Source organism: Sorex fumeus, unplaced genomic scaffold (assembly GCF_029834395.1).
Source record: "Sorex fumeus unplaced genomic scaffold, SorFum_2.1 ptg000006l, whole genome shotgun sequence".
NCBI lineage: Eukaryota > Metazoa > Chordata > Mammalia > Eulipotyphla > Soricidae > Sorex > Sorex fumeus.
Window position 1 is genome coordinate 41,685,503 of NW_026606063.1, and position 26,897 is coordinate 41,712,399.

The 26,897-nt window shown below is 44.5% G+C and overlaps 1 protein-coding gene across 2 annotated transcripts in view; it reads left to right on the forward strand.

The window, feature by feature from the left end:
• Positions 1 to 8,177: 8,177 nt before the first annotated feature.
• The window catches only part of GFPT1 (glutamine--fructose-6-phosphate transaminase 1), a 71,109-nt gene continuing 52,389 nt past the window's right edge, over positions 8,178 to 26,897 (forward strand). For both annotated transcript variants that reach the window (XM_056123730.1, XM_056123738.1), the window contains exons 1-3: positions 8,178 to 8,381; positions 20,466 to 20,573; positions 26,490 to 26,597. In XM_056123730.1, the coding sequence (XP_055979705.1) occupies positions 8,375 to 8,381; positions 20,466 to 20,573; positions 26,490 to 26,597 (223 nt within the window). In that variant the 5' untranslated portion in view covers positions 8,178 to 8,374. The remainder of the gene's footprint in view (positions 8,382 to 20,465; positions 20,574 to 26,489; positions 26,598 to 26,897) is intronic.

Genomic DNA, 26,897 nt, shown 5'->3' on the forward strand with positions numbered 1-26,897 from the left:
TTGTTAGGCTCTGCATTGAGGGAACTGAATCCACATTTCCCTTCCCAAGTGTTCCTACCTGTGGGAGAGGAGCATCCCTTGCTTTTCAAGTGTCAGCTGACTCCTTGCTCTGTGGCCATCCTTTATACTGAAGGACCGGATTGGTCTCATCCACATTTGGAGGGCAGTCTATTTTGCTCCAATTTGTGGATTTAATTTCATCCAAAAGTACCTCGGAGAAATATTCAGAGTAATGGCTGCAAATATCTGGGTTCTGTCTGCCACAAAATTTTCCTCCTCTCTGCATTACCATTTTCAATTTCACATGCTTATATTGCCCCTTTCTTGTCCACTGTCATTAGCCAAGGTCTGCCTGCCTTCTGATACTGGAACTGCCTTTATTTTGCCCCTATCAAAACTTGATTTTTTTTGGGGGGGAGGGGGCGGTTGGGGCCATATGTGGTAGTGTTTGGAGGACCTAAGCAAAACTGGGGACTGAACTCCAGGGCTTGTATACATAAGGTATGTATTACTAGTTCTTCCAGTGTCTCCTGGGCCCCAATTTCTTCTGACCTTTTAACACGAAATACAAAGTGTAAATACAAAGTATATATACTTGAATAGAAAGTTTCACTCTAGAGTATGGATAGTGAGACTGATCTCAGGCGGGGAAGGGTGGAGTCTTCTCTACTTAAGGGTGGAGTCTGAAGCATGACAGGTAAAAAGCAAAGACAGTTTGAACATGCTTATTTTGTGAATGATTTTGAATGATTTGTCAGTCATCTATAGTCAAGCCCAAAATTTTTATTTTTTATTTTTATTTTTTTTGCTTTTTGGATCACACACAGTGATGCACAGGAGTTACTCCTGGCTCTTCACTCAGGAATTACTCCTGGGGGTGCTGGGGGGACCATATGGAATGCTGGGAATTGAACCCGGGTCGGCCGCATGCAAGGCAAACGTCCTACCCGCTGTGTTATCGCTCCAGCCTCCCTTGTTCCCTTTTTAATGCTGCTTTCAAAAGAGGTTAAAGATGCAAATGTTTGAGATAGTATTCTTTTTAGGAAATTGGCAGCATTTCAGAGTAGCAGGATAAGAAGGTGTTCGAAGAAGTAGTGCTGGAAAAAAATGGGCAATAATGAAATTCTAAGTGTGTACCTAGTAATATAGCGTTAATCCTGGCAGGTACCCACTGAATTGGGAACAAGGAAACCCAGAATCAGATATGTGGGCTTTATTTATTTAGTGTGTGGGGGTGGGAGCGTTGCTGTGTACTGGACAAAGGGCCTCACTGGTGTGAAGAATTGCTCTACTGTTATGCTACCTCCCCTGCCCAGGCTGGCAGTGATTGAAAGGTCACTCTGGTGTGTGGAATGCTGCCTTCTTTTTTTGATTTATGGCTTTCTTTTGGTGGCTCAACCTGCTTCTTTCTGTTTTTGTTTTGTTTTGCCTTGGGGCCACACCCAGCTGTGCTCAGGGGCTACTCCCATCACAGTGCTCTGGAGGCATGCCCAGTGAACCACAAAATGCCACAGTTGAACCTGGGTCTCACACATGCAGAGCATGCACTCACCCCACCTGGCTAGCTCTCTCGCCCCATGACAATAACTTTTAAGATCTACTCTCTTAGCAATTTTCAAATATATAATCATTATTATTAACTATAGTCACTCTCCTGTATATTATATTCCTAGGACTTATTTATTTTATAATAGGAAGACTGCCCAGGTGTTGGGTTTTTTTGAGGGGCGGGAAGAAGCTTCCCAAGAAGTGCTCAGGAGACATAGGGCCCTCTCCCAATGATACTCAGTCAATTTGGTTGGGGGTTCGATGCTAGGGCCTGAGAATGTGGAACTGCTCGGGTGCCACGCATTATCTGGGCTCTCCCCAGCGGTACCAGTGGCCGGAGACCATCTAGCACCGGGGTGTGAACTAGATCAACATTTGCTAGGCATATCTATACTGTGGGCTGGAGCGATAGCACAGCAGGTAGGGCGTTTGCCTTGCACACAGCCAATATGGCTGACCCGAGTTCGATTCCTCCGCCCCTCTCGGAGAGCCCGGCAAGCTACCGAGAGTATCTCGCCTGCATGGCAAAGCCTGGCAAGCTCCCCATGACGTATTCGATATGCCAAATACAGTAACAAGTCTCACAATGTTACTGAGCCTGCTCGAGCAAATCAATGAACAAAGGGAGGACAGTGACAGTGATCTATACTGTGTGTGGTCGTATCCAGATTTTTAAAAACTGTAATGATCTTACTATTTACTATTGGGATTCAGATGGGGGTAAGATAAATAAGGGGCCATTTAATCTTAGAGGTGAGAAGCAAAAAATAAAAACAAGAACAAAAACAAAAAAGGGGGGTGGAACGATAGCACAGCTGGTAGGGCGTTTGCCTTCTATGCGGCTGACCTGGGTTTGATTCCCAGCATCTCATATGGTCCCCTGAGCACTGCCAGGAGTAATTTCTGAGTGCAGAGCCAGGAGCAACCCCTGTGCATTGCCGGGTGTGACCCAAAAAGAAAAAAAAAACAAAATCTTAGAGTTGAGGCTGGAGCAATAGCACAGCGGGTAGGGTGTTTGCCTTGCACATAGCCAACCCAGGTTTGATTCCCAGCATCCCATATGGTCCCCTGAGCACCACCAGGAGTAATTCCTGAGTGCAGAGCCAGGAGTAACCCCTGTGCATTGTTGGGTGTGGCCCAAAAAGCAAAAAATTAAACAATTTAAATAATTAAAAAAATAAAAATCTTAGAGGGCTGGAAATGTGACTCAGTAGTGAATAGCACATGCCTCCCATGTGGGAGGTACTTGGCTTCAATGTCCAGCACTGGGGGGTATGGTGCCACCAACAGGTCAACCTGTACTTGCAGGGCAAGTGCATCAGCTGCCTGATGTTGCTTTCAAGCTTCCTGATACTCCAAAATTGTCACTATGCTTTTGGCCAGACCCCAACAACTTGGGAACGAGTTTACCAAGAAATTAAATGGCCAAAAGTTAGGTATGTGGGAGTCACACCCACAAACCACCTCCAGCTAAGCTATACAAGCTCACTCAGAGTTGGAATGGGCTACCTCCCCAACTTCCCAACACACATGGAAGAACTGGCAGTCACCCCCATGAACCAACGCCAGCATCACCCTGTAAGCTCTACTATTGGCCTTGTCTCAGAGACCCCTAAATTAATCTTGAAAGAGATCAAAAGCCACAGTTAAGCTCAGACCCATACATGGCCGAACAGTCTGGAGTAAATTGGAGGGGGTGGGTTGGCCCGTGCCTGCCCAAGCAGAGTCCCCGGCAGCCACTTGCTTCCACAATCCAAAATTGCCATCACACCCCAAGCCTGACTCCACTGTCTCAGGATGGACCTCACCAAGATATAATCTGCTGAAAATTTTGTAATGTGGATCTTAGCGCACCAACAGCCCTGACCCAGAGACACAGCAGCAAGTCCCAGAAGAAACCACAGTTCCGGAGATCTCTCCAGGCCCCATATCAAGCTAATATCACCGGGACATCCCAGATGGAGCAGGTGCAGTCTCCCCGCCTACTCCAGATGGAATCCCGGTGACCAAGAGCTTCCACAAGCAAGACCCAGGTATGCGGGTTCCAGAATTACATCTCCAGGCTGCATGGTGGCAGAGGACCTGGTCTGTCCCTCCCTGGGTCCCCGCTCACCCAGAAGACTGGCTGTCACGCCCACAATTTGCCTCTGGATAGCATCTTAGCACACCAACAGCCCTGGCCCAGAGACTCCAAATTGAATCCCAAAATGGATTAGTGCCATACAGAGATGTCTCTGGAACCCAACCATTTACAACCTAGAAATTTACCATTGCACCTGTGTGAGTTCTTGTGATATTCGAAATGAGCTATGGAAAATATATTATCTATTGTTTGCCCCTGACAGGTGGGCTTGAATGGTGGTGGGAAAATTCAAGCAAAATTAATGCCCCAAATTAGAGAGAGAGTATTGGGGAAATTGTCTGCCATTGAGGCAAGGTGAGGACTGCAATGTGTATGTGTGTGTGTGTGGGGGGGGGGGGGATACTTGGGACACTGATGGTGGAAAATGTGCATTGGTGGAGGGATGGGTGTTTCATCATTGTGTGGCTGAATCTCAAACATGAAAGCTTTGTAATTCTATCTCACGGTGATACAATAAAATAAAAAAGTAATGTGGTGTTCTTGCCCAATTCTACCAGCTTAATCAATGGCTGAACAAATAGCAGTACTCCTACATTATTTAAAAAAAATAAATGTCCAGCACTACAAAAATAGTAAAAATCAAAAAAACAACACCTAGTAGAAACTATTATGGTTGGGCTGGGGTTGTGGCTCAGCGGCAGGGCCCTTACCTGCATGCATGAGACCTGGGCTCAATCCCAGGCACTGCAAAACAGAAACAAATTGATACTTACATTAATAGGGAACCCGAATGTGGCTCAGTGGCAGAATATCTCAACCCTGGGAGTGCGAAGCTGTCAATCTCATCCTGAGCTGACCCCATAGTCCCTGTGGCTGTGCCATCTGAGACTCCTGGCACTACCAGTTGTGTCCAATCTCTGGTGCAGAGCCCGGTGGGGACGAGCACAGCAACGAAGGGATGCTGCCTCCAGTATGCATCATGCCCCAAAGTGTGACTCCCCAATGAGCACAGGTGTGAGTCTACAGGAACTCTAGCAAGCACTGGCACCAAGAATGTTAGTAACACACAAGTGTGACCTCCCAGTCAATGGCAACAACAAAGGGAAGTGGTGGGGGAGGGAATCTTATAAAGCCATTTCAATCACGGGTCTGTTTCTTTAGAAAGGGTAACTGAAAGGACCATTGGCAAGGCAGAGGCTAAGTCCTGGGCTCTGACAACACTAATCCTGTACACAGGTCCAGCTAAGCCTACACTCCATGTCCGCTGGGGTCTAACAAACAAGAGTCTTCTGTATCAGTATCTTGACTGCCTCGTGGGTACAGAGGGCTCTTTGTGCGAGTTAGTGATGCTGTTCAAGGCTGGACTGGGAAAATATTGATTTTCAAAGTTTCCTTCACAATTTCCTTTCAATATAGCTGGAGACGGGAGATGGGTAAGATAAATGGGTCTCTGTGACAGAGAGACAAGCAGGAAAGTAAGGGATCCACAGATGGTCAGAGTTTAAGCAGGAACCCTTTAGTGGGAACTAGTTTTTAAGCAAATTAAATTTCCTGGCAGTGCACAAAGATGTCATTCAAGCATTGGAATCATACCTTGGACTTACTGGCAAGATCACTGAGGCTTTACCAGACTCTTAGATGGAGATTTTGAGGCTAAAAGTGCAGACACTGAGACTAGTTTCTTCAAGTAAGAAATGGTTGTCTATTTTATTTTTAAGGGTGATTATGCCAGGGCAATTGAGAAATGTGTTGTCTGCTAATGAACAGTTCACTTTACTGTGGGTGTTTGAGGAATTTAAGATATCAGAGTGCTTTCAGGAGAAAAATATTTTTTTAGATCTTGAGGCTAATGATAAATAAAAGCATTTTCCCTATTCTAATAAAAAATCAATCAATTAGTAGAATGGTATTAAATAAAGAAAGCTAGGGAAATAGAGTAGACCTAAGAAAGACCAAATCTTTAGCGACACTTAACTACAAAATCTAGAAATGATTCAGGTGGAAGCACTGTAGCACTGTCTTCCTGTTGTTCATCCATTTGCTCGAGCGGGCCCAGTAATGTCTCCATTTTGAGACTTGCTGTTACTGTGTTTGGCTTATCGAATACATCATGGGTAGCTTGCCAGGCTTTGCCGTGCGGGCGGGATACTCTCAGTAGCTTGCCGGGTTCTCCGAGAGGGACGGAGGAATTGAAGCCGAGTCAGCTCCGTGCAAGGCAAATGCCCTACTCGCTGTGCTAAAATCTTGAAAAGTTCTTTGCTTGCCTGATCTTAAAACAAGTCATAAGAAGTTGATTCTACTAAGAACATGCTCATTTTGTTTGTCTGTTGCTTACACCTGGCTGTGCTCAGAGCTTACTCCTGGCTCTGTGCTCAAGGGTACTCATAGCAGTACTCCAGGGACTAGGATAGGACCTATGTGCAAGACAAGCAAGCACCTTACCCACTGTAATATCTTTCCAGCCCCATAAACACATGAGTTTAATGAGGTGGGGAGGGCAGACACCAGATATTGAACCCAGGATGTCACTTATGTAAGACGTGCACTCTTCCACGAGGCATTTCTGGCCTCAGATAGCTTTTTATTTTGGGAGATGTTTGGGCCACACCCAGCAAAATCCCTCTTGGTGGTGTTCAGGGGACTATGTGGTATGAAGGACTGAGCTGGGATTGACTGAATGCAAGGTAAGCACCTTAACTCCTGTACCATCTCTTCAGCCCGCCCAATGTGGCTTTGTTCCAGTCATTGAAAAGCGTTTAAAATTGGGGTTTGGGCAATACCTGGTGGTGCTTAGGGCTTACTCCTGGCTCTGTGCTCAGCGATCACTCCTGGTGGGGCTCAGGAAATTTTATGGGTGCTGGGCATGGAACTCGTGTTGGCTAAGTGCAATGCAAGTGCCCTACCTGATGTACTATCTCTTCAGCCCTCATGAAAACATTTTGGTGCCTAACTCTGTGTGAGGTGATGGGTATGAAAAAAGATTTATTCTAGTCTCAAGAAACTTATCCTGGTAGGAAAATATAAAAATAGCAGAGGCCAGCGAGATAGCTCAAGTGATAATGCACATGCTTAGCATGTTCCAGGGCCTGCCCAGCTCTACATGTCCCCACCTTCTTCCTGGGTATGCCAGAGTGGCACTGGAGCACAGCCAGGCCTGAGCGCCACTGGACTGGGTTTGGACCGAAGCATGATGTGTTGTATCTGGGGGTCACTGTCTCTATTGTAGAAGGAATAGTAGTACTATCTAAACACAAAGCTTTAGAGAGGGTAGATGAAAGGAAGAAGACTACTGTTGGCCTTTTTGTCCTTATGGAGGAAACAAACAAACAAAAAGGTTCCCTGGAGGAAGCTGCATTTGCCTTTAACCAGAGATGAGAGGAGATTCTGCAGGACAAAAAAAGGGCTGGGAGCTGGAACAGGAAACAAGGCCGTTCTGAGAGATGACCTCTGGGGTCTTAAGCTCCCAGCAGGCACTACAGGCCTGGCAAGTGTTCCTTCTTTCTAGAGTCCTGAGTAGTGTGACTATGACCACCTACATTTGACCAATGGCAGCAGTTTGATCTTCCCAAAGCAAAGGCTCAGGTAGGTAATCAATTCTCAGAAACATCCCTGACTTCGGATGAAGTCTCTCTTGGCAGGAAGGGAGCGTTCATTCATAGAAGTAATTATTTATGAGTCACATGTCAGGCTGTCAAGCTCCAGGCAATTCCAGTCCGCCCCACAACTCCTCTCGCCTCTTCTGGTGGGTCTGCAGAGCCACTCCAAGCAGAAGATGCTAAAGCACAAGGCCGCGGTGCAGGAAAGCCCAAAGCTGAGCCTTGATGTCCCCTCCTTTTCGACCCCCCGAACCCCTTCATCTGCAAAACCCTGGAGGTCACGCATGGGGGTGGAGATGTGGGTGTTCAGGGCTGTTAAGAGGCCGAGCATATTACAGTGGAAAGCTGAACTCGGGAACTCAATTGCCTTTCACTAGGCCGCCCAGGCTGAACTGCAAGGTCGCTTTGCAGAATCTGGGTTCCTCCGAATTTCCCCTCACCTCAGTCGGGGGCAACTGTCCTTCAGCCTGACATGGCTCTGCCACCCTGACCGGTTTGTCCCCGGGAATCTCCTCCTCCTGCACAATAGCCGCCTGTGTGTACCTGGGAGCGCTTCCTCCTGGCCGGGCGCACGGCGGAGCTACCGGTTGGGGCCTGGGGCTGCAATGCGCGCGTGCCCCTGCGTTATTTACCTTCCTAACAATCCCATCCTCCTCCTCTTCCCTTATCTTGACGTCACTCCCGGAGGGTCACCGCGTTTCTTCCTGCCCCGCGGCGGGGCGACTCCCCCGGCTCGCCCAGGGGGCCGGGCAGCTCCGGGAACCCGAGGCGGATGCGGCCGCGGGCCGGTGCCACGTCTCCGCCGCCAGCAGGCCAGTGCCTGCGTGGGCTCGGGGGCGCGGCAGGGCGGGGAGGCGCGCGGAGGCGGGCTCTGCGCCTGAGCGGCACCCAGGCGGACCAATGGGAGCGGCGCACGGCGGCGGCGGCGGCGCGGTGCGGGCCGGGGGGCGGGGCCCGGAGGCAGTTGCAGGCATAGCCCGGGCGGCCGAGCGGGCAGTGGTTGCTGTGGCTGTCGCATCCCCGAGGGAGCCGTCTCGGCGCACCCCCCGGACCCCCCAAGCCAGCAGGTCGTCCCGCAGGCGGCTGTGCGTGCTCCCGACCTCGCCCGCTGCTCTCCGCTCGCGCAGCGGACCGTGCCTCCTGCATCATGTGCGGTAAGGGGGCCACGGGCCGGGGGGCGTGTTGCGGGGCGGTGCTGGGGTGCGGGGCGCGAGCGGCCGAGGCTCGGGGGTTGCGGAATCTGGCTGATGGGGTTGGGGGCGGCTCGCGGGGGGCCGAGGCCCGGGAATGCGCCGGTGGCCGGGAGCCGGGGCCGGCCTCAGAGAGATGCAAGGAGGGTGGGCGACCCAGGAGGGCACCTGGGCGTGCGCGTGGACCAAGGGAGGATCTGGAGGATCGAGGGGGCCGGCTCTGTGCCGAGCAGGGAACCAAGAGGCAAGAGACATAAATGCCCGTGTTGGAAACAGAGCGAGGGCTCGGGGAAGTGGGGTGTGCAGGGGGTGCCCACCCCGAGTCCACCGGACTGTGAGACAACCTGTGGAATATAAGGGGAGACCCCTGGAACTTACCTCGGATTCTCCTTTGTTGTTTGTTGTTGTTGTTTGAGGGCCTCACCTGGCGGTGCTCAGGGCTTACTCCAGGCACTGTGCTCAGGGATCGCTCCTGGCAGTGCTCTGGGGACCTTATTTGTTGCCGGGGATCGAACCCAGGTCAGCTGTCTGCAATACTAGTGCCCTACCCGCTGCACCATTCCTCCTGTCGGACTCTTCTTTTTAAGAAATATTTTTTTTCTTAGTCGCATTTTTTTCCCTTCAATCAGGCCCTATAGAAAACCACCAATGGTAGCGCTTCGGCAGAGGCATTACACAGGATCATACTTACAGTCAGACCCCTGTCCCCCTCCACCCCTGGGCCCCTATAATGGGGCCTGACGTGACGATTAGGCCGAGCCTAGATCCTCTGATGGAAGAGGCCCAGAAGTGACCATGAGGATGGACAGACAGCGCATCCTTTCTTGCACGTGCGCTCTGGTAACATTAGCTATGAGAGATTGGTCTCTATCTCATCAAAGATAATCCTAGACCAATTAACGTTAACCCAAAAGTCATTATTTTCTTTTATGTTATGAGACTTGGTCTTCTCCGTATTACTTAAAAATGTTGGTACTGAAGAGATAGTACAGCAGGTAGGGCATTTGCCTTATGTGCAGTGGACTGGGGTTCAATCCACATGTGGTCCCCTGAATCCGCTAGGAGTGATCCCTGAGTGTACAGACTAGAGTAAGCCTTCAGCCCAGCCAAATGTGACCCCCCAACACCAGAAAAGGTAAAAGGGATCATCACCCCTGCTCCAGAGCTGATATTAACTTGTCCATTGTCAATAAAAAGAATTTACTTTTTACCTCATTGAAATGTTTTAATGACCTTACCTCTAGAAGAAAATAAATTCCAAAATAATGATAGTATTGAAGCTGTTTGAGAGACTTTGTATTTTTTTTTGTGTGTGAGAAGATCCAGCAAGAGGTGGGTTGTACTCATTAGTGCATATTTTCCCTGTATTTAACTTTATGCTAATTTCAGTTTTTGAAAATGAGGAGCTGGTTTAAATTTAGAGTAGATTAGAAAACACACACAAAAACAGAAACACCTATAAATAGCTTGCTGAAATTATTAGAGTGGAGCTGACTTTAGAATCAGTTATGCTTTTGCTATGTCTGGTGAGTAGAACGCTTTTGGAGAACACAGAGCTGCCTTTGGATTGTGTGTTAGTGAATTTGCAAACTGGTTAATCCCTAGTGTGCCACCTGTGGTAATTAACTGTTCTTGACCAATGAGGTGTGGGCCTATTCAAATGCGTGACATTTTGGTTGCTGGTCATTTCTTCATCCTGTTCCAGGAAAAAGGGGAGTCAACGTTTATACAAGGAAAAAAGTGAGACCTGGTTTCAGAAAGGTTCATATAAGGGTGGGGACTCTTAGGGTGGGGACTGCAGGGAGTTCCGCACAGCCAACATCCCCGTTCCATGTTTTATTGCTTAGGAAACAGATGATAAAGAATAAATGAAGAGCTGGTGTCTAGGGTATTTCTGATTGCATTTAAATCAGATCAGAGTTGTAGATAACCAGGAATAGGGTGCAGCATTTATTATCTCTTAATGAAAACTCCGAATGCTAATGAGACTCAGGAAGAGTTTGTCTTCTTTTTCATGACAGATTAAGGTTTACACCTTATATTTGCGATAGCACAGCGGTAGGGCGTTCGCCTTACAAGCGGCCAACATGGCCGACCCGAGTTCGATTCCTCCGCCCCTCTTGGAGAGCCCGGCAAGCTACCGAGAGTATTTGATATGCCAGACACAGTAACAACAAAGTCTCCAATGGAGACGTTACTGGGCCCGCCCGAGCAAATCAACGATCAACGGGAGGGCCTTTACCTTTACCTTTACCTTATATTTAGCTTTTGTTTTTTTCTTTCCTTTTTTTTCTTTTTCTTTTTTCTTTTTTGGGCCACCTGGTAGTACTCAGGACTTAACTTCTGACTTAAGAGATCACTCCTAGCAGTGCTTGGGGAACCATATATGAAGCTGGGGTGAAGATTAACCAATGCAAGACAAACATTTAACCTTCCTGCCCGCATAGCAGAGCCTGGCAAGCTCCCCATGATGTATTCGATATGTCCAAAACAGTAACAATAAGTCTCACGATGGAGATGTTACTGGTACTCGCTCCAGCAAATCGATGAACAACGGGAGGACAGTGCTACAATGCAGTACTACTAGACTTCTAGTTAAGTTTAAAAAATATTTCCCCCCTCCTATTTTTTTTTGTTACTGTTATGCACACACTTGGCTGTGGTACTTGCTAAGTGCTTCGTACTTGGTTTCGTGGCTTTCACATGTGCTTCCAAGAGTTTTACTCTCTCCTTATGCTCCTGGAGGTGCACGCTTGCTTGTTGTGCTCACATACCTTATTGTGATTTGTGGGTTTTCTCACCCACTTGGGGCCATGGGGGCATGAAGTTGGGGTCCCAAACAGCATGGTTTCTGGGATTGTTCAGGAAGCATGTGGGACGGAGCTTGGAATCAAATTTGAGACTTCACCCTTACAGTTAGGCATTTTTTGCCACTGAGCTATTACAGCATCCAGGTTTGTCTTTATTTTCCTCCCACACTTTTTTTTTCAGGAGACTATCCACATACAGAGATGCTGGGTGGGATGGCTCCTCTCTGGGCTCTGTGCTGGGGTCACGCAAGCCGGTGTCCAGGGAACACATAGTTTGAATCAGGGTCTACTAGGGTCGGCTATATGGTAGGGAAGTGCTATAGCCCTGTACTTCTGTCCTCTGCCACATCTTAATTGTTTTTTTTTTTTTTTTTTTTTTTTTTTGCTTTTTGGGTCACACCTGGCGATGCACAGGGGTTACTCCCGGCTTTCACTCAGGAATTACCCCTGGCGGTGCTCAGGGGACCATATGGGATGCTGGGAATTGAACCCTGGTTGGCCGCGTGCAAGGCAAACGCCCTACCCGCCGTGCTATCATTCCAGCCTTGCCACATCTTAATTGTTAAAATAAAATGTTTGTTAGTACAGTGGTTAGGGCACTTACTTTGCGTGCAGCAGACTTGGGTTCTATCCCTAGTACCCCACATATGCCTCTGAACCCCAACAGGAATAACCCCTGACACAAAGCCAGGAGCAATGCCCTGAGCAATGCCAGGTGTTGTCCAAAATTCAACAACAAAAAAGGAAAGTAAAATAAAATTTTTGTTAGAGGATTGAATGGAAATCAGATTAGATAGGAAATGAGTTTCACTTTAGGATTTTCTGCTGCCTATTCAGATTTTTATAAAAGATTATTTTGTTTCAATTTCATAAAATCCTGAAGAAGAAAAATGAGGGCTGATCATTCTGGGGTATGCTTTTTTCCAATCATATGTGCCAACAATATAAGTTTATGAAATTGTGTTGGTCTGTTAATAAAGGTTAACAATGATAAAAGTATTCAAGTAAATTTAAAAAAAAACAGGTTAAACAGTATTGAGTTCACTTTGTAAATTTGAAAGACTCCTTGGAATCTTTAATATGCATTGTGATTCTCACAGAGAAGAATCATGGTGTCTTCCAAATTTATCTTACTTTTGATTATTTGAAATTCATTGTTCTTTTATATTTGTATTATCTCTGGTTTTGGTGAGTGTCAGGTCACTTGAGTTAGTTAGTCACAGCTTTTTTTTTTTTTATATACACAGCTTTTAACAGACTTTTCCCCTATACCCTATACCTTTCTGGTCTGATAGTGCATTCATATGAACTTTATGAAGATGAAGTCATATTTGAGATCACTAAGGACCTTTCAGTTTAAAATGATCTTGAAAAGGATCCTTAAAATTAACTTTAGAATGACTCCTGGCTGTCCAGACAGATCACAAAGCACATCCTTAGAAATCCGTACCTAATATGAAGTAGTTGTGAAAGAAAAGGATTGCCTAATAAGCATTTCCTCAGTTGTGTTCCGTGGAAAGTGAGAAGCTAGTGGGTGCTGGTAATTAGTAGGGAAGATGGGCCAAGACTTTTTATAGCACAGGTTTGAGAACTTTAGCTTTTGAAGATTTAAAATTTGAGGCAGTTCCATAAGTATATGCATCAACTTTGTTTAGCCTGGTATTTCTTGTTTCTCTTTTGCTCTTTGGGTAGTGGTCTGGGTTACTCCTGGGCTCACTTCTTGTGGTGCTCAGTGATCATATAGTGCTGGAATCAAATCCAGGGCTCCTGTAGTCAAAGTTCACAGTTAGCCTGTTGAGCTCTCTTCCCCAACCCTTAACCCAATGCTTCTTCTTTTTTTTTTTTTTTTTTGCAAGTGGCGCACACCTGGTGGTCATTGGGGCTTACTGCTGGCCCCTGGGCTCAGCAGTCACTCCTGGAAGGGTGGGTTCAGGGAATTGGACTGGGTTGGGCGAGTGGTGACAGTGATTGAACCTGACTTGGGTGTGTTCAAGATAAATGTCTTACCTGCTGTAATTTCTGGCCCTTTCTATTCTTTTTTTTTTAATATATGCAATACTAATGGAAAAGTTTATTGTTAAAACTGGATAATTAAAATTAAATTTTTTTTATAAAGTTATTCACAATAATTGTTTACATTCAGTATTTCAACACTTATCCCACCACCGTTGCAGTTTCTCACCACCAACCATTACTTTGAATCTTCACACCACCCCTGCCTGTCCCTTAGGCAGATGCTAGATAATTTATTTTGTATTGCTTGCCATTAATAGTATGAAGTGTCATGCAGCTGTGAAAGTGGCCACGTGCTCCTGGAGTTCTAAAATTTTTAAATACTTGGGGTCTGGAGGCATATCTGTGGTGGGCTGCTCTCTTCCGAAATTCATTTGTGAGTTTCTGAATCATGGCCATTAATGTACCTTAATGGTGTCCAGAGGCAATTCTTGGGAAGGAGTAACTGCCTGCCAGGAAACTGGAAGGGCAGGGAGTTTTGGGGAGGTCAGGTTGCCCATCTCTTGACTCCTTGAAGCATGGAGTTTTCAGTCGCTGATTCAGCATAACCGGGTTTTTTTTTTTTTTTTTTTTAGTAGATATAATCTCATGCATGGGGGGCTGGGGACAAGTCTGGCCCTTTCTTAAAACTTTACCTGTGGAACCTGACTTTCACCATATTGCTATTTAGCATCTTGCAAAAATAGCACTTTCTCTAGTTTGGGAGTTTTTGAAAATACGTTTCAGATCCCTAGACATTTAGAAGATAATTTGGTTTGAATACTCAATACTTGACTCTCTGCCTTTTGAAGAAATGACTGAAGCAGGGGACTTCCCTTCTAAGAGCTGGAGGAAACATGCAACGGATGTGAGTAATTCAAGAATTAAATGCAGTTCTTGCTCATTGTCACGTTCTCTACCTCAAGTGGAATACATAGACATGCTTATCAGGCTAGGGATGTTTCAGGTAAAGAGGTAGGACTTTTATGCTGAGGACGAATGCCAGATGACTGAGAATTATTCGTACACTTTGATGGCAATTTATTACCAACAGTGAATGAAGTCAGAAATTTGTTGAACTCTTTCCCATGGCTTAGAAAAGAGACCAAAAGTTCTAGAGTAGTAAACTTCCTTGCACAGAGTCTACAGAAGGAAGAAAACATCATTTGCATTTGATATTGCGGAGAGAATTTAGTTGTCTTTAGCTATAAAGAAATCATCAGAGAAGTCACGTATATAACCCAGAAAGAAGGATGTGAGTGTGTGCTGAGGAGGATGGTAAGTGTATCAGTAGAGCAGGGAATGTTGTGTGAATGAGGTCCCCTAATAGATTTGAAAAGTTGAGATCTGAACTTAGAATCCATGAACTTCATAGATTCAGTGTCCAGTGATTGATTCACACTCTTAGTCATAATTTATAAATTGAGTGAAAGTTGTTTTAAATCATTGGATAGAAAATTTTCCGCCCAGTATTGTGCAAGATCTTAACATATATATGTATATGTGTTTGTGTATGTGTATACATATGCATATGCATATATATATTTGTGTGGGGGGGTAGGGATTTGGGGGGGCCACACCTGGCAATGATCGGAGCTTACTTCTGGCAGTGCTTGGGGCAATCAAAGTGCTGGGAATCAAACCAGGGTCAGCTGCATGCAAGGCAAATATGCCCTAGACTGTCTCTCTGGTCCCACCTCAAAATATTTTGATATTAATACTATTCTTCATATTTAAAATATGAATCACTTATCGAGTAAAAGGAAAGACTTGCTCTAGGAAGTAATATATTTTTTCTCAAATATTTTACTACTTTGAGCTTACAAGGAAAGATAAAGGCATATAGGGGGCTTGAGTGATAGCACAGTGGGTAGGGCGTTTGCCTTGTATGCGTCCGACCTGGGTTTGATTCCCAGCATTCCATATGGTCCCCCAAGCATCGTCAAGAGTGATTTCTGAGTCAGAACCAGGAATAACCCCTCAACATCGCCGGGTGTGACCCAAAAAGAAAAAAAAAAGGCATATAGGGTACTATACTAAAGATGAAGGCTTCGGTTTTTGGGGTTTGTTTGTTTTTGTTTGTTTTTCAACTGAGAATCTACCAGAAATAAGAATGTAACTGGGGAGAGAGAAATCAAGAATGTAGGCTTGAGAATAGTACCATCCAGAAGTTTGATAATTTGGCAAGCAGTTCATTAATGGGCTTATTCATCACTTGGAACCATATCAAAGTGGTCCTACTGTGGATGCTGAGTTCTCTGTGACTCTCAACTTTGTATTCAAGTGTAGGAGAAAGCATGGTGTAGCAGAGAGGCTGCCTTAGCAAGATGGTAGGAAGATGTGGTCTGATTTGATGGTCAGAGAGGCCTGGGCAAGATGGAGTGTTTGAAGGCTTGGGGGCCGTAAATGCGTGCTTGTCAGGGGTGCTGATGACAGGCCGACTGTAAAGGTGTGTAGAGTTTGGACTGTTGGAGTTTAAGCAGTGCCTTTAGTTTCAGAGTGTTCCATGTGCAGGAGAGAAATGTGGAACTTGTCCAGCAGCAGCATGTAATTTTTACAGTTAGCAATTCTCGAACCAGTGTTTTGCAAATAGGGAAGTTTGACAATGAAGACAGATTGAAATTCTTCATTATCTCATCCCATGTTCGATAATTTTGTCTTTGTATTTTTAGGACTCCAGAGAATACTCAAGTAGTATTTCATCCTGTAAAGAAATTGACCAGTATAAATTATGCTTCCTTAATTTCAGTATTGGCTGTGTTTTATGACAAGCATCTTGTTATCTACTTAGAATTTTTTTTTCTTTTTGGCGGGGGCGGGGGGGGGGGGAGAGTAGAAGTAGGAGGAGGTGGGGCACACCTGTTTGTGCTCAGGGCTTACTCTTGGCTCTGCTCAGGGATCACTCATGGGGGAGCTCAGGTGACCATACATGGTGTTTGGCATTGAATGCAGGTTAACTGCATTGCAAGACAATTGTCTTAGCTTCTGTATTCTTTCTCTTGCTTGTTCCAAGGATCAATATTAATTGCAGTATTCTTTGTCACTATAAAGAAGTAGAAAGCCCCACTAGGTAAATTGTTAGATAAATCTACGATGGACTTATCTGCAGCCTTTAAATAGAATAGGGTAGATGTGTGCATGCCAATATGAAAAATAGATCTCCAGTATCTTAAGTATAAGAAAAAAATACACAGGATAGAATGTTATCTATGTGCCTAAATTTTTTTAAAAAGCATATTTGGGGGCCAGAGAGATTGCATAGCAGGTGGAGTGTTTGCCTTGCATGTGGCCGGTCTACCTGAATTCGATCCACAGCACCTCTTATGGTTCCCTGAGCCCCAGCAGGAATGATCTCTGTAGAACCAGGAGTAAACCCTGAGCACCACTGGGTGTGGCCTAAAAAGCAAAAAATAGCATAATTGGGCTGTGACAGTGTATATGACTTTTTTTTTTTTAATGTAGGAGTACTGCTATTTATTCAGCCACTGATTAGGTTGATTGAATTGGGCATGAACTCCACTATATAATGATGTTTTTTAATGGTTATGTCACCTGTGTTGTGATCAAAAGAGATTTTCACATTTACTTAATCTGAATCTGAGCAGTGATACTGAATTAAATTTATGGCTTTTGTTAAGTGACATTATAGGTGAATTTTGATTTGGAAAACATGAAATCTACAGAATGGACTTGAATACAGTACTAATAGATTGTTGCAGTGTCTAGGGTCTCAAAATATAGAAGTCAATTGAAACAAAAAATGTCTTACTGGTAAGGGCAGAGATCCTACCAGGCATGGTAACTTTAATAGTTTAATTTGTCAGCTCAGCTGCGTTCGGCTTTCATTTCAGTGAGGTTTGATAGTCTTAACTCGCAGTAGATTGCTTTCTGTAGGTGTGTGAAGCCTGTGACCTAGAGTGTGTCTGAGTATTTCATGCATCACATCAAGGTGCTCCTGGTGCTTTGGTGTCACTGAATTTTAGTTGTTGTATTTTGAGAAAGACGCCTGTGGGTGGAGAAAGAGACTGCTAGGGAAACCATTATTCCAAGCAAATGCCACTAAAAGTTTTATTTATTTATTTATTTATTTGTGGAGAAAGAGGTGCCTGGGGCCACACCCAGCAGTTCTCAGGGCTTACTCCTGGCTCTTTGCTCAGGGACCATTGTTGGATTGGGGGGGGGCAAACTGGCAAATGTAATGAGAGCACCTTAACCCCTGTACTATCTCCCTATCCCCTTGGGTGGTTTTCTGAAGCAGAACTGTTTATTGGAAGATTTGATAAGACGAGTCTATGACCTGAAATAGATCTGCTGTGATGAGCACTGTTTTCTCCCTCCCCTACCCCACCTCCCCGCACTGCACGCTTGATGAGCTGGTTATTTATTACATTTTTCCAGATTCCCCACAGATTATAGTCTTTTAATCCCAACAGGTGGACTGTCAAGGGCCCTTGGAGCTGTCACTGGTCTGTACTATTGGCAGTCAGCCTCTTTACCTGTCATCCTAACCAATGATTCCTTTATCCTCCCTGCCCTATTATTTTGGCTTTAGAGAATTTGTCTACCTGCGTCTTTCTTCCAATCCCTACTTAACGGTGCAAGGAGAAATACTGCTTCCTCTTCTTTCTCTATTAGTTTTCTTCTTCTTTCCTTTGTTGTAATAGTGAACCACATGTGACAGTAATGATTATTTATGATTGTGCTTCCTCTCTCAACGACTAGGGAGGTTTTGAGTTTCATTAGCTCTAAGATGCCCGTAATTGGGAAGTGTACCACTATATGGGCCACAAAGAAAGCAGATAGGAAAGTCTTAAAAATCAGCACTTTCTTTTTTTTTTTTTAAAGTTTTATTTTAATTTTATTTTTTGCTTTTTTTTGGGGGGTCACACCCGACAATGCTCAGGGGTTACTCCTGGCTCATGCACTCAGGAATTGCTCCTGGCGGTGCTCAGAGGACCATATGAGGTGCTGGGAATTGAACCTGTGTCGGCCATGTTGGCTGCGTGCAATGCAAATGCCCTACCCGCTGTGCTATCTCTCCAGCCCAAAAATCAGCACTTTCAATACCTAAAGCTTTGGAATATATTCCAGGAGGTCAGGATCTAGTTCATTTCTGGCCATACACACACACACAGACACACAGACACAGACACACACACACACACACACACACACACACACACCCCACACACATCCCACACACATGCACCCCAAAAAGAGATCAGGAAAATAGCCCCAAGGACTAGGGTGCAAGCCTTGTCTATGGGAGATCAAGTACCAGGCTTGATCCCTGGCTTGCATAGTCCCCTGAGCATTGCTGGGAGTGGCCCCTGACCACTGCTGGGTGATTCCAAAATCAAAATTTTGAAGGTGCTTTTAGAATGTTATAGGCTGAATGATCTGAGTGTCATTTATTTATTTTTTCTTTGGAAAGTCACACTCTATTCTCTGAGTAAGGGGGCATGCAGTGCTTGGGATCATATTCAGGGCTTCACACATGCAACGCATATGCTTTCCTACCTGAGAGATTTTCGTGGCCCCTTGATTGTCTTTATTGTAGGCCAGTGATGAATCTTAGCATCAGTAAATAGGGAACCAACAGAGTATACTCTTCTGTGAATAATTCTTGTCCCAAATTTCTAAGCTGTAGAGCCAAGCTGTCTTCCAGGTTTACAGGGAATATCAGGAATAGAGACGCTGCTTAGACCACTCTTAGGAAACAATTAGATACAGTCAGAAGGTGAGACATTCATCTAGAAAAAATTGGTCTGACTTGTCAGCGAGTTAGTTTGGGACAGCAGTGGAGACTATTCTGCTATAAAACACACTTCTGAGACATAACAAGTAGGAATTGTGATCCTTTTTTATGTACTAGAGTTATTAATAGCATAGTCATTGGAAGCAAGAAAAATTATTCCATCTGTATAGTTTTGTTGGGCCTGATGTTACTTAAAATACTTATTTCAGAGAGTCTTTTATAAAAACGGTGCTGGACGTAAACCATCCATTCGTTGATTCATTGATGTCTTTTTAGTTGACAAAGTGGTAGTGATGGAAGATAAGTGACAGACTTTATAAGCTGCTTTGGAAAAAGACTAAAATTTACTTCAACATCTATCCTATAGATTCTTACACTTAATAGAAATTCCAGATTGAAATCACAGGTGGGAGATGGCTCAAAGGACTAGAGCATGTACTTTGGATGAGGGAGCCCCAGTTATGATCCCCAACACCACACGGTCCCCCAAACACCAAGATGGGGGTAGTCCCTGAACACCACCTGGTGTTTCTTCAAAGAAAGGTTTCACTGCCTGTAGACAATTTGAAGTGAGCTGTTCTTTTTTAGTTACTTGAGGGGAGGCATTCCTGGCAGTGTCTGGTGGCTAAGGACCATCTCTCTCTGCATTTGAACTCAGAGGTGCCGTGGTGAGGCTAGTTCTCAGGTACTAAGGCCTAGTACCTGCAAGGATGTATGTTCTGTCATCTGAACCAAATCTCAGCCTGTCCTTCTTTATTTTTCAGTTTATTTCTAAAATAAATGGTGTGTGTGTGTGTGTGTGTGTGTGTGTGTGTGTGTGTGTGTGTGTTGGGGAGGGGGAGGTTGGACTATATCCAGTACTAGCCCTGGGTATTCAGGGGCTATTCCTGGCTCTGTGCTTAGGAATGACATTGAGTGGTGTTCATGGGACTGTATGTGGTGCTGGGGAATCTGAACCAGGACCACTGGAATGCAAGACGAGTGCCTGAATGCCTTTAAACTGTCTGTTCCTTTGATTTTTTTTTATTTGTTTGTTTGTTCGTTTTGGGGCCATACCTGGCAGTGCTCCGGGCTTACTCCTGGCAGGGTTGAGTGACTGTACAGCATGCCAGGGATTGAACCTGAATCTGCTGCGTCAAGGCAAATGCTTTACCTGCTGTATTATTGTTCCATCCCATATTTATATTTTAAATATGAGCTCTAGGAGCCATAGTACAGGCGGTAAGGTGCTTGTCTTAAACACATGATATGTTGTCCCCTAAGCCCAGAGTCAGGAGTCACCCCTGAGCACCATCAAATACAGCCCCCAAAGCAAAAAATAGGAAATAGGAGTGGAACTCTAGCTTCACGTTTGGACACAGCTTAGACTTAATTGTGCAAATGAGGATTTTTGTCATATTTGTGCCAAATTTGATGCTAAACGTTAACAAGTATCAGTATTAAGTATGAAGTATTAATTTATTAACATAAGTATTTGTTTATTTTCAGGTATATTTGCTTACTTGAACTACCATGTTCCTCGTACAAGAAGAGAAATCTTGGAGACCCTGATCAAAGGCCTCCAGAGACTGGAGTACAGAGGATATGATTCTGCTGGTATTTCTTTTAAAAAAATACGGGTTTTGAATGATTCTTGACTCTAAGTAGAGAAATTTTTGTTTTAATTGAATAGATTTTTTAGTAACAATGGTTTTGTCTCAGATAAATAAAAAATATGAACAATTAGAATTTTTTTTATCATGTTGGAAAGGTTTTTATCTGTATATTCAGCTGTCTTACCATTCATATAAGAGTATTACTTCTCCCCATCTTTGTTAGTAATATTTTATTTTTGACATTTTAAAGCTCCTTTTGATAGTAATATGAAAGAAATGAATTTTAAAATTACAAAGAAAATGCTAGGAAAGAAGATTACCTTCTGTTGCTTTTGAACTAATAGAAGCAGTAAGTTTAAAAATCACAAAGGCAATAGCACGGTAGCAGTATCCTCCCATTGTTCATCGATTTGCTTGAGCAGGCACCAGTAACGTCTCACAACAAATTGTGAGACTTTTTGTTACTGTTTTTGGAATATCAAATATGTCACAGGTACCTTGCCAGGCTTTGCCGTGTGGGCAAGATACTCTTGGTAGCTTGCGGGGCTCTCTGAGAGGGGCAGAGGAATCGCACTTGGGTTGGCTGCGTGCCTTACCTGCTGTGCTATCGCTCCAGCCCCCCAAAGATAATAGGAAAGAAAATTGCATCCTATTGCTTTTATTTTATTATTATCATTTATTGTTATTATTTTTGGTGTTGGGGCCACTCCTGCATTGCTCAGGAGTTACTCCTGGCTCTGCATTCAGAAATTGCATCTGGCAGTTCTCAGGGGATTTTATGGGATGCAAAAAATCAAACCTGGGTGGGCTATGGGCAAGGCAAGTTACCCTAACCACTGCACTAATTCTCGGTCGACTGTATCCCATTCCCCCATACACTTTATTTAAACACCATGATTTCCAAAGTTGCCCATAATGATTTGTTGCAGGTTTTCAGTATTCCATCACCAACTCCGCCGCCACTGTCACCTTTCCTCCACCATTGTCTCTCTTTTCTCAACCATCCCTCAAACCTGCTGCCATAGCAGGCCCACAGTATTTTTTTTTATATTTGTTTTTTTTTACCACTGGCTGGCTAATGGAATAATCAGAAAAGAAAATTGTAAAAGAAAATTTGTGAGAATCTTTGTATCTCACCCTGGGAACATTAAGTCCTTGTCTGAGGGTTTGCTAAGCTGTTGTTGCAAGTTAAGCCTTCTGTGTTCATGTTGTTGTTAGTCGAAGATTAGTTCCATTCCCATCCAGTCTGCTCTCCTCCTACTGGGATGTTAGCATTGTGGAGTTTGGAGATGTCGCTCCAGAGAATCCAGAACTGGGTGGTCTGGCCAGAGGCATGGCGACAGCTGTTGGGGTGTGAGTGTGGCTGCCTGGGCTTTGGTAGGGTGGGAACTTGGCTTGCCCCTGTCCCTAGATCACCCCAGAGATTTCAGCTGGGACCAGGTATCCAAGAAATTTTTGTGGCTAGTTGATCTCTTTTAAGAACTAATTATGGGCCTCTGGAGCAGGAGCTTACATGGTTGTGGTAGTGGGATGTGGGTGTGTGGCTGATGGGGCTTCTGGAAGTACGGGGAGTTGGGGGGAGGTCACCCATCCTGACTCGAGAAGGTCCAGAGTTTTCAGCCAAAAAAAAGTTTTTTTGGTGTGTTTGAAATTTTTGCAGATTAGCTTCTCTGTGGAGCTCAGTTATGAGGTGGTGGAGTTCAGCCAGCAGCTGTTGGGGTGTGAGCGGCTGCCGAGGCTTTGGTAGGGCTTGGACTTGACCCTTCCCCCCTCAAGATCATCCTGGAGGTCTGAGCCCAGGCAACATCTTAATGCTTTTCTTTCTTTCTATCTATCTATCTATCTATCTATCTATCTATCTATCTATCTATCTCAATCCCAAACAAAACAAACGCTGTCCTCCCATTGTTCATCGATTTGCTCGAGCAGGCCCAGTAACGTCTCCATTTTGAGACTTGTTACCGTGTTTGGCATATTGAATATGTCATGGGTAGCTTGTGAGGCTTTGCCGTGCAGGCGAGATACTCTTGGTAGCTTGCCGGGCTCTCTGAGAGGGGCAGAGGAATCAAACCCGGCTTGGTTGGGCTGGCTGCGCTCAAGGCAAACGCCCTAATGCTGTGCTATCAGTCTATCTCAAACCCCTCTCTATACAAATCATGATAAAGTGAGTCATCAGAGCAATCCAGTGTCTCTGTCCATATAATTCATCCCTGATAGAACAATTATATGATTATATGCAAAAAGAGCCTTCCACAAATCACTATTCATTTAGGATGAAAACTCAGCAATTTAGGAAAAGCTAATCATTTAATTTGATATAAAGCAACTATGAAAAAAAGATCTGCTGGTATCATAAAAATAATAATTCAGTAATTTAAGAATGAAAAGCTAGACTAAAAATTGCTACCATTCATAGGTAATTCTGTACTCAAAGTCTAAAATAATGTTCAAAATAATCTAGTAAAGTATTACTTCTTATGGGTATCTTTTGGTGAGAGTGTTGCTATAAAAATTGTCACTTGAGCATTTTCAGGATACAACAAAGTTCTTGAAGACCTTTGACTGTTCATTATCTTTCTATGTTTCTATAACTTTTAATTTCCTTTTCTTCACAGATTTCATGCCTATGGAACACAGATGTGTCTGAGGGTTTTTTTTTGGGGGGGGGTGCCACTCAGATTGGTATTCAGGATGACCCCAGAGTCACTTTCAAAGAATCTTGGTCACTTGGACTGGCTGTTTACTGGTAGGGCCTGACAAAGTGGTGCTTCTGAGGGATTACTTGGGCCATCCTGGTTGGTGATGCTTGGGCTACCCCCACTGGTGCTTGGGGGTCATTGTGATGCTGGGGATTAAACATGCATCATAAGCCCCATATTCTCTCTCTCTTTATCTCTCTCTCTCTGTCTCTCTCTCTCTCTGTTTTCTCTCTTTTTCTCTGTGTATTCTCTCTGTCGCTCTCTCTCTCTCTCTCTCTCCCTCTCCCTGTATTCTCACTCTCTTTCTCTCTCTCCCTGTATTCTCTCTCTTTTCCTCTGGCCCCTTGTTTTCTTTTACCTTAAATGACAAAGCAGATAAAAGTAACTTTTTGTCAACTTTATGTTCCATACCAGCATTTTCCTTTAACTGTTCAGGGTCTCCAAGGCCACTCCTAGAGTTGGTAATTCCCGAGGAGAACCCAGTGTAGTTCAAGTCCCTGGTTATGAAGCATTACAACAGAAGTCTTTAAAGCTAAGTCAGCAAAGGGTCACAGGCTGAGGCCAGGACGGAAGCCGGCCCAAGCTTCCCAGAGTCCTCTGCAGTGGAGTCCCATTTGCCTAATGCACTGCATTTCCTCAGGGAGTTGTCAGAGTGTGTGAACTGTTGTATGCCGGGAAAGCTCATTAGCCCCTGTACACCCAGAGTTCTTCCTGGAGGACTGGAAAGGCAGCTCCAAAGGCTGGAGCACGTGCCTGGCTTGGTGGGGGCCCTGGTTTCATGCCAGCACCACGTGGTCCTCTGAGCACCAGGAATGACTCTGAGCTCCATGAGGTCTATAGCCCAAAAACCAATCAACCAAATAAAGCACCCCCAAAGATTGTAGTGGGGATTGATCACATTTCAGGTTTCTAAAAAGGAGCAGGTGTTCAGCAGAAACTAGGTTATTTGCAATTTAGCTGCAGTGAAACTTGGTTTGTTTTTGGACCACAGCCAATGGTGTTTGGGGACTGCTCTGAACTTCTTGCTGGGGTTGAGGGTCTCTCCCTGCAGTGCTCAGGGGACCATTTGATGCCAGGGATTGAACCTGGGCCTCGGGCACTAGTCCTTTTGGTCTGTCTCTCTGGCCCCACAGAAACATTCTGAACCAGCTGTTGGGGGGAACCTTCCTGAAGTTCAGATGCCAGTGAGTTTCCCGGAATAGCCAGGAGCCTTTATAATGATGGCAGCCTTTGTCCTGTGCACTTTTTCTTCCGTGACTTTGTACCATCAATGGAAATTCACTTCCTCAACAGTTTTGTTCTTCCTATTCCTTCCTTTGCCCCTCGGACACAGTGTGTTTGATTCTCATCTTGCCATACCTATTATTTCTTTCTTTTTTTTTTTTTTTTTTACAGCTGTGCCCATGGCTTACTCCTGGCTCTGTGCTTAGGGATCACTCCTGGTGGGGCTCAGGGGACCATATGGGGTGCTGGGGATCAGACCTGGATTAACTGTGTGATAGTCAGAGTCCTGCCCTCCGGCCCCTGGTTCTTTTTTGTCTGCTTTGTGGGAGGTTCTTTTCCTTCCACCTGTTGCTTGGCTAGTAATATTCTTCACTGTCCTTTCCTAGGCTTAGTTTTCTTACTTTGTATCATCCTGGGTAAGCTCTGACCTCATCAGCTTTCTAAATATCATTTAGGTAACTTATCTCCCAGACGTATTTCTCAAGACATGAACCTGTATTTTCAATTTTCTCGTAGACTTCTCTCCCGGATAGGCCACTGCTACTGTTCATCTTATCCCCACCCTCCACTCCATTGCTACTGTGTTCCTGTGATCAGTGACGAGGCTGTCCTTCCAGTCTGGGACCTGCCCTACACTTCTGCTTTCTCACATTATTTCTAGTTGTCGGTGCTTTCAGTATCACTTCTGTCATCAGTGTCACTGTTTAGTTGAGGGCCTCCAGATTTTTTCTTTGCCGTAACTAGAACTTATGGTAACTCTTTTCTGCCATAAGTTTCAGTTTTCCCTCTGTGTGCTATTTTTGAAAAGCATTTTCTAAAGTTTTTTTTTTAATTTATTTTTTTGCCATGCTCCCTTTGTGCTTCAAGCTATTCAGTGCTTATCCAGGACTTTCAGTTTTCAAATTCTTTTTTTTTTTAAATTTTTAATTGAATCACTGTGAAATAGATATGAAACTGTTCATGGTTGGGTTTCAGTCATACAATGTTCCAACACCCATCCTTCCACCAGTACACTTTTTCTACCAGCAATCCACTAATGTTCCCAGTTTCCCTCCCCCCCGCCCCCAGCCTCCTTCCCCCCCCCCCCCAGCCTCCCTCTCCCCCTCTCTTTCTCTCTCTCTCTCTCTTTCTCTCTCTCTCGCCCCCCTCCTTTTGAGGAGAGACAATAAAGCAATATAGATACTGAGAGGTTATCATGTTTGTTTCTTTACCTATTCTCAGCACAGAGTTCTTAGCCATATTGATTATTTCCAACTATCTTTGTTTGCAACACGGATACTGAGAGGTTATCATATTTGTTTCTTTACTTATTCTCAGCACACAATTTTTTAAAAAATTTTTATTAGTGAGACATCATTCTTATCCAGATTGATCATTTCCAACTATCTTTGTCATAGTGGCCTCTTCTCTATCTCAGATTAATATCTAAGGACAGTAGAAACAAGGACCAGAAGGTTTGGTCCACGATTGGAAGCCTGCCTCAGGTGCTGGGGAAGGTTTTCAAATTCTTTAGGAACATAAATAGAACCTCTTGAGACTGTTCCTCAGCGCCCCCTTTGTGCCTGCCTTCTGAGATGGCCACCCATCTTTTGTTTTTCTCCAGTTGTCTGCCAGTTGCATCCTCTAATACTTTTATTGAAACCTAAAACTACATTCTCTTGTAACTACCTTTTTGTTTGTTTATGTTACAGACCCTTTGGAATTCGAGACTAGTAAATTAATTATTTCTGATTCGGGTTTTTTTTTTTTTTAAATCTATCAGCTTTCTTGAAGCCCTTCTTGGTATTACTGGCGCCCGCTCGAGCAAATGATGATTAATGGGAAGTCAAGTGATCAAGTGACCTATCAGCTATCTTGGTTCTTGACACAAGATTTTTAGAAAATGTTGAGTTTATTAACTGCATAGATGAAAAGTGTTTTCAATAAAAATGTCTGCCATGGTGATCCTCTAAGTTATCTCTGAATCTTACTTTTCTTCCATTTGATCCCCGTAGGTGTGGGATTTGACGGAGGCAATGATAAAGACTGGGAGGCCAATGCCTGCAAAATCCAACTCATTAAGAAGAAAGGGAAAGTAAAAGCACTGGATGAAGAAGTTCACAGTAATTTTATTTTTGTTTCCTTCCTCCTCCTATCCCTCCTGTTCCTTCCTCCTCCTATCCTATCAAATGACTTTTCCCCTCATTTGAAACCTGCCTTAAGAGTAGTTATTTGTGTATGTGTGTATGTGTGTGTGTGTGTGTGTGACAGAGAGAGAGAGAGAGAGAGAGAGAGAGAGAGAGAGAGAGAGAGAGAGAGCATGCCAGCAGTTCTCAGTGCTTACTCCTGACTATATACTCAGGGATCACTCCAGATATGGCTTGGGGGACCATCTGGGGTGTCAGGGATTGTACTGGGGTCAG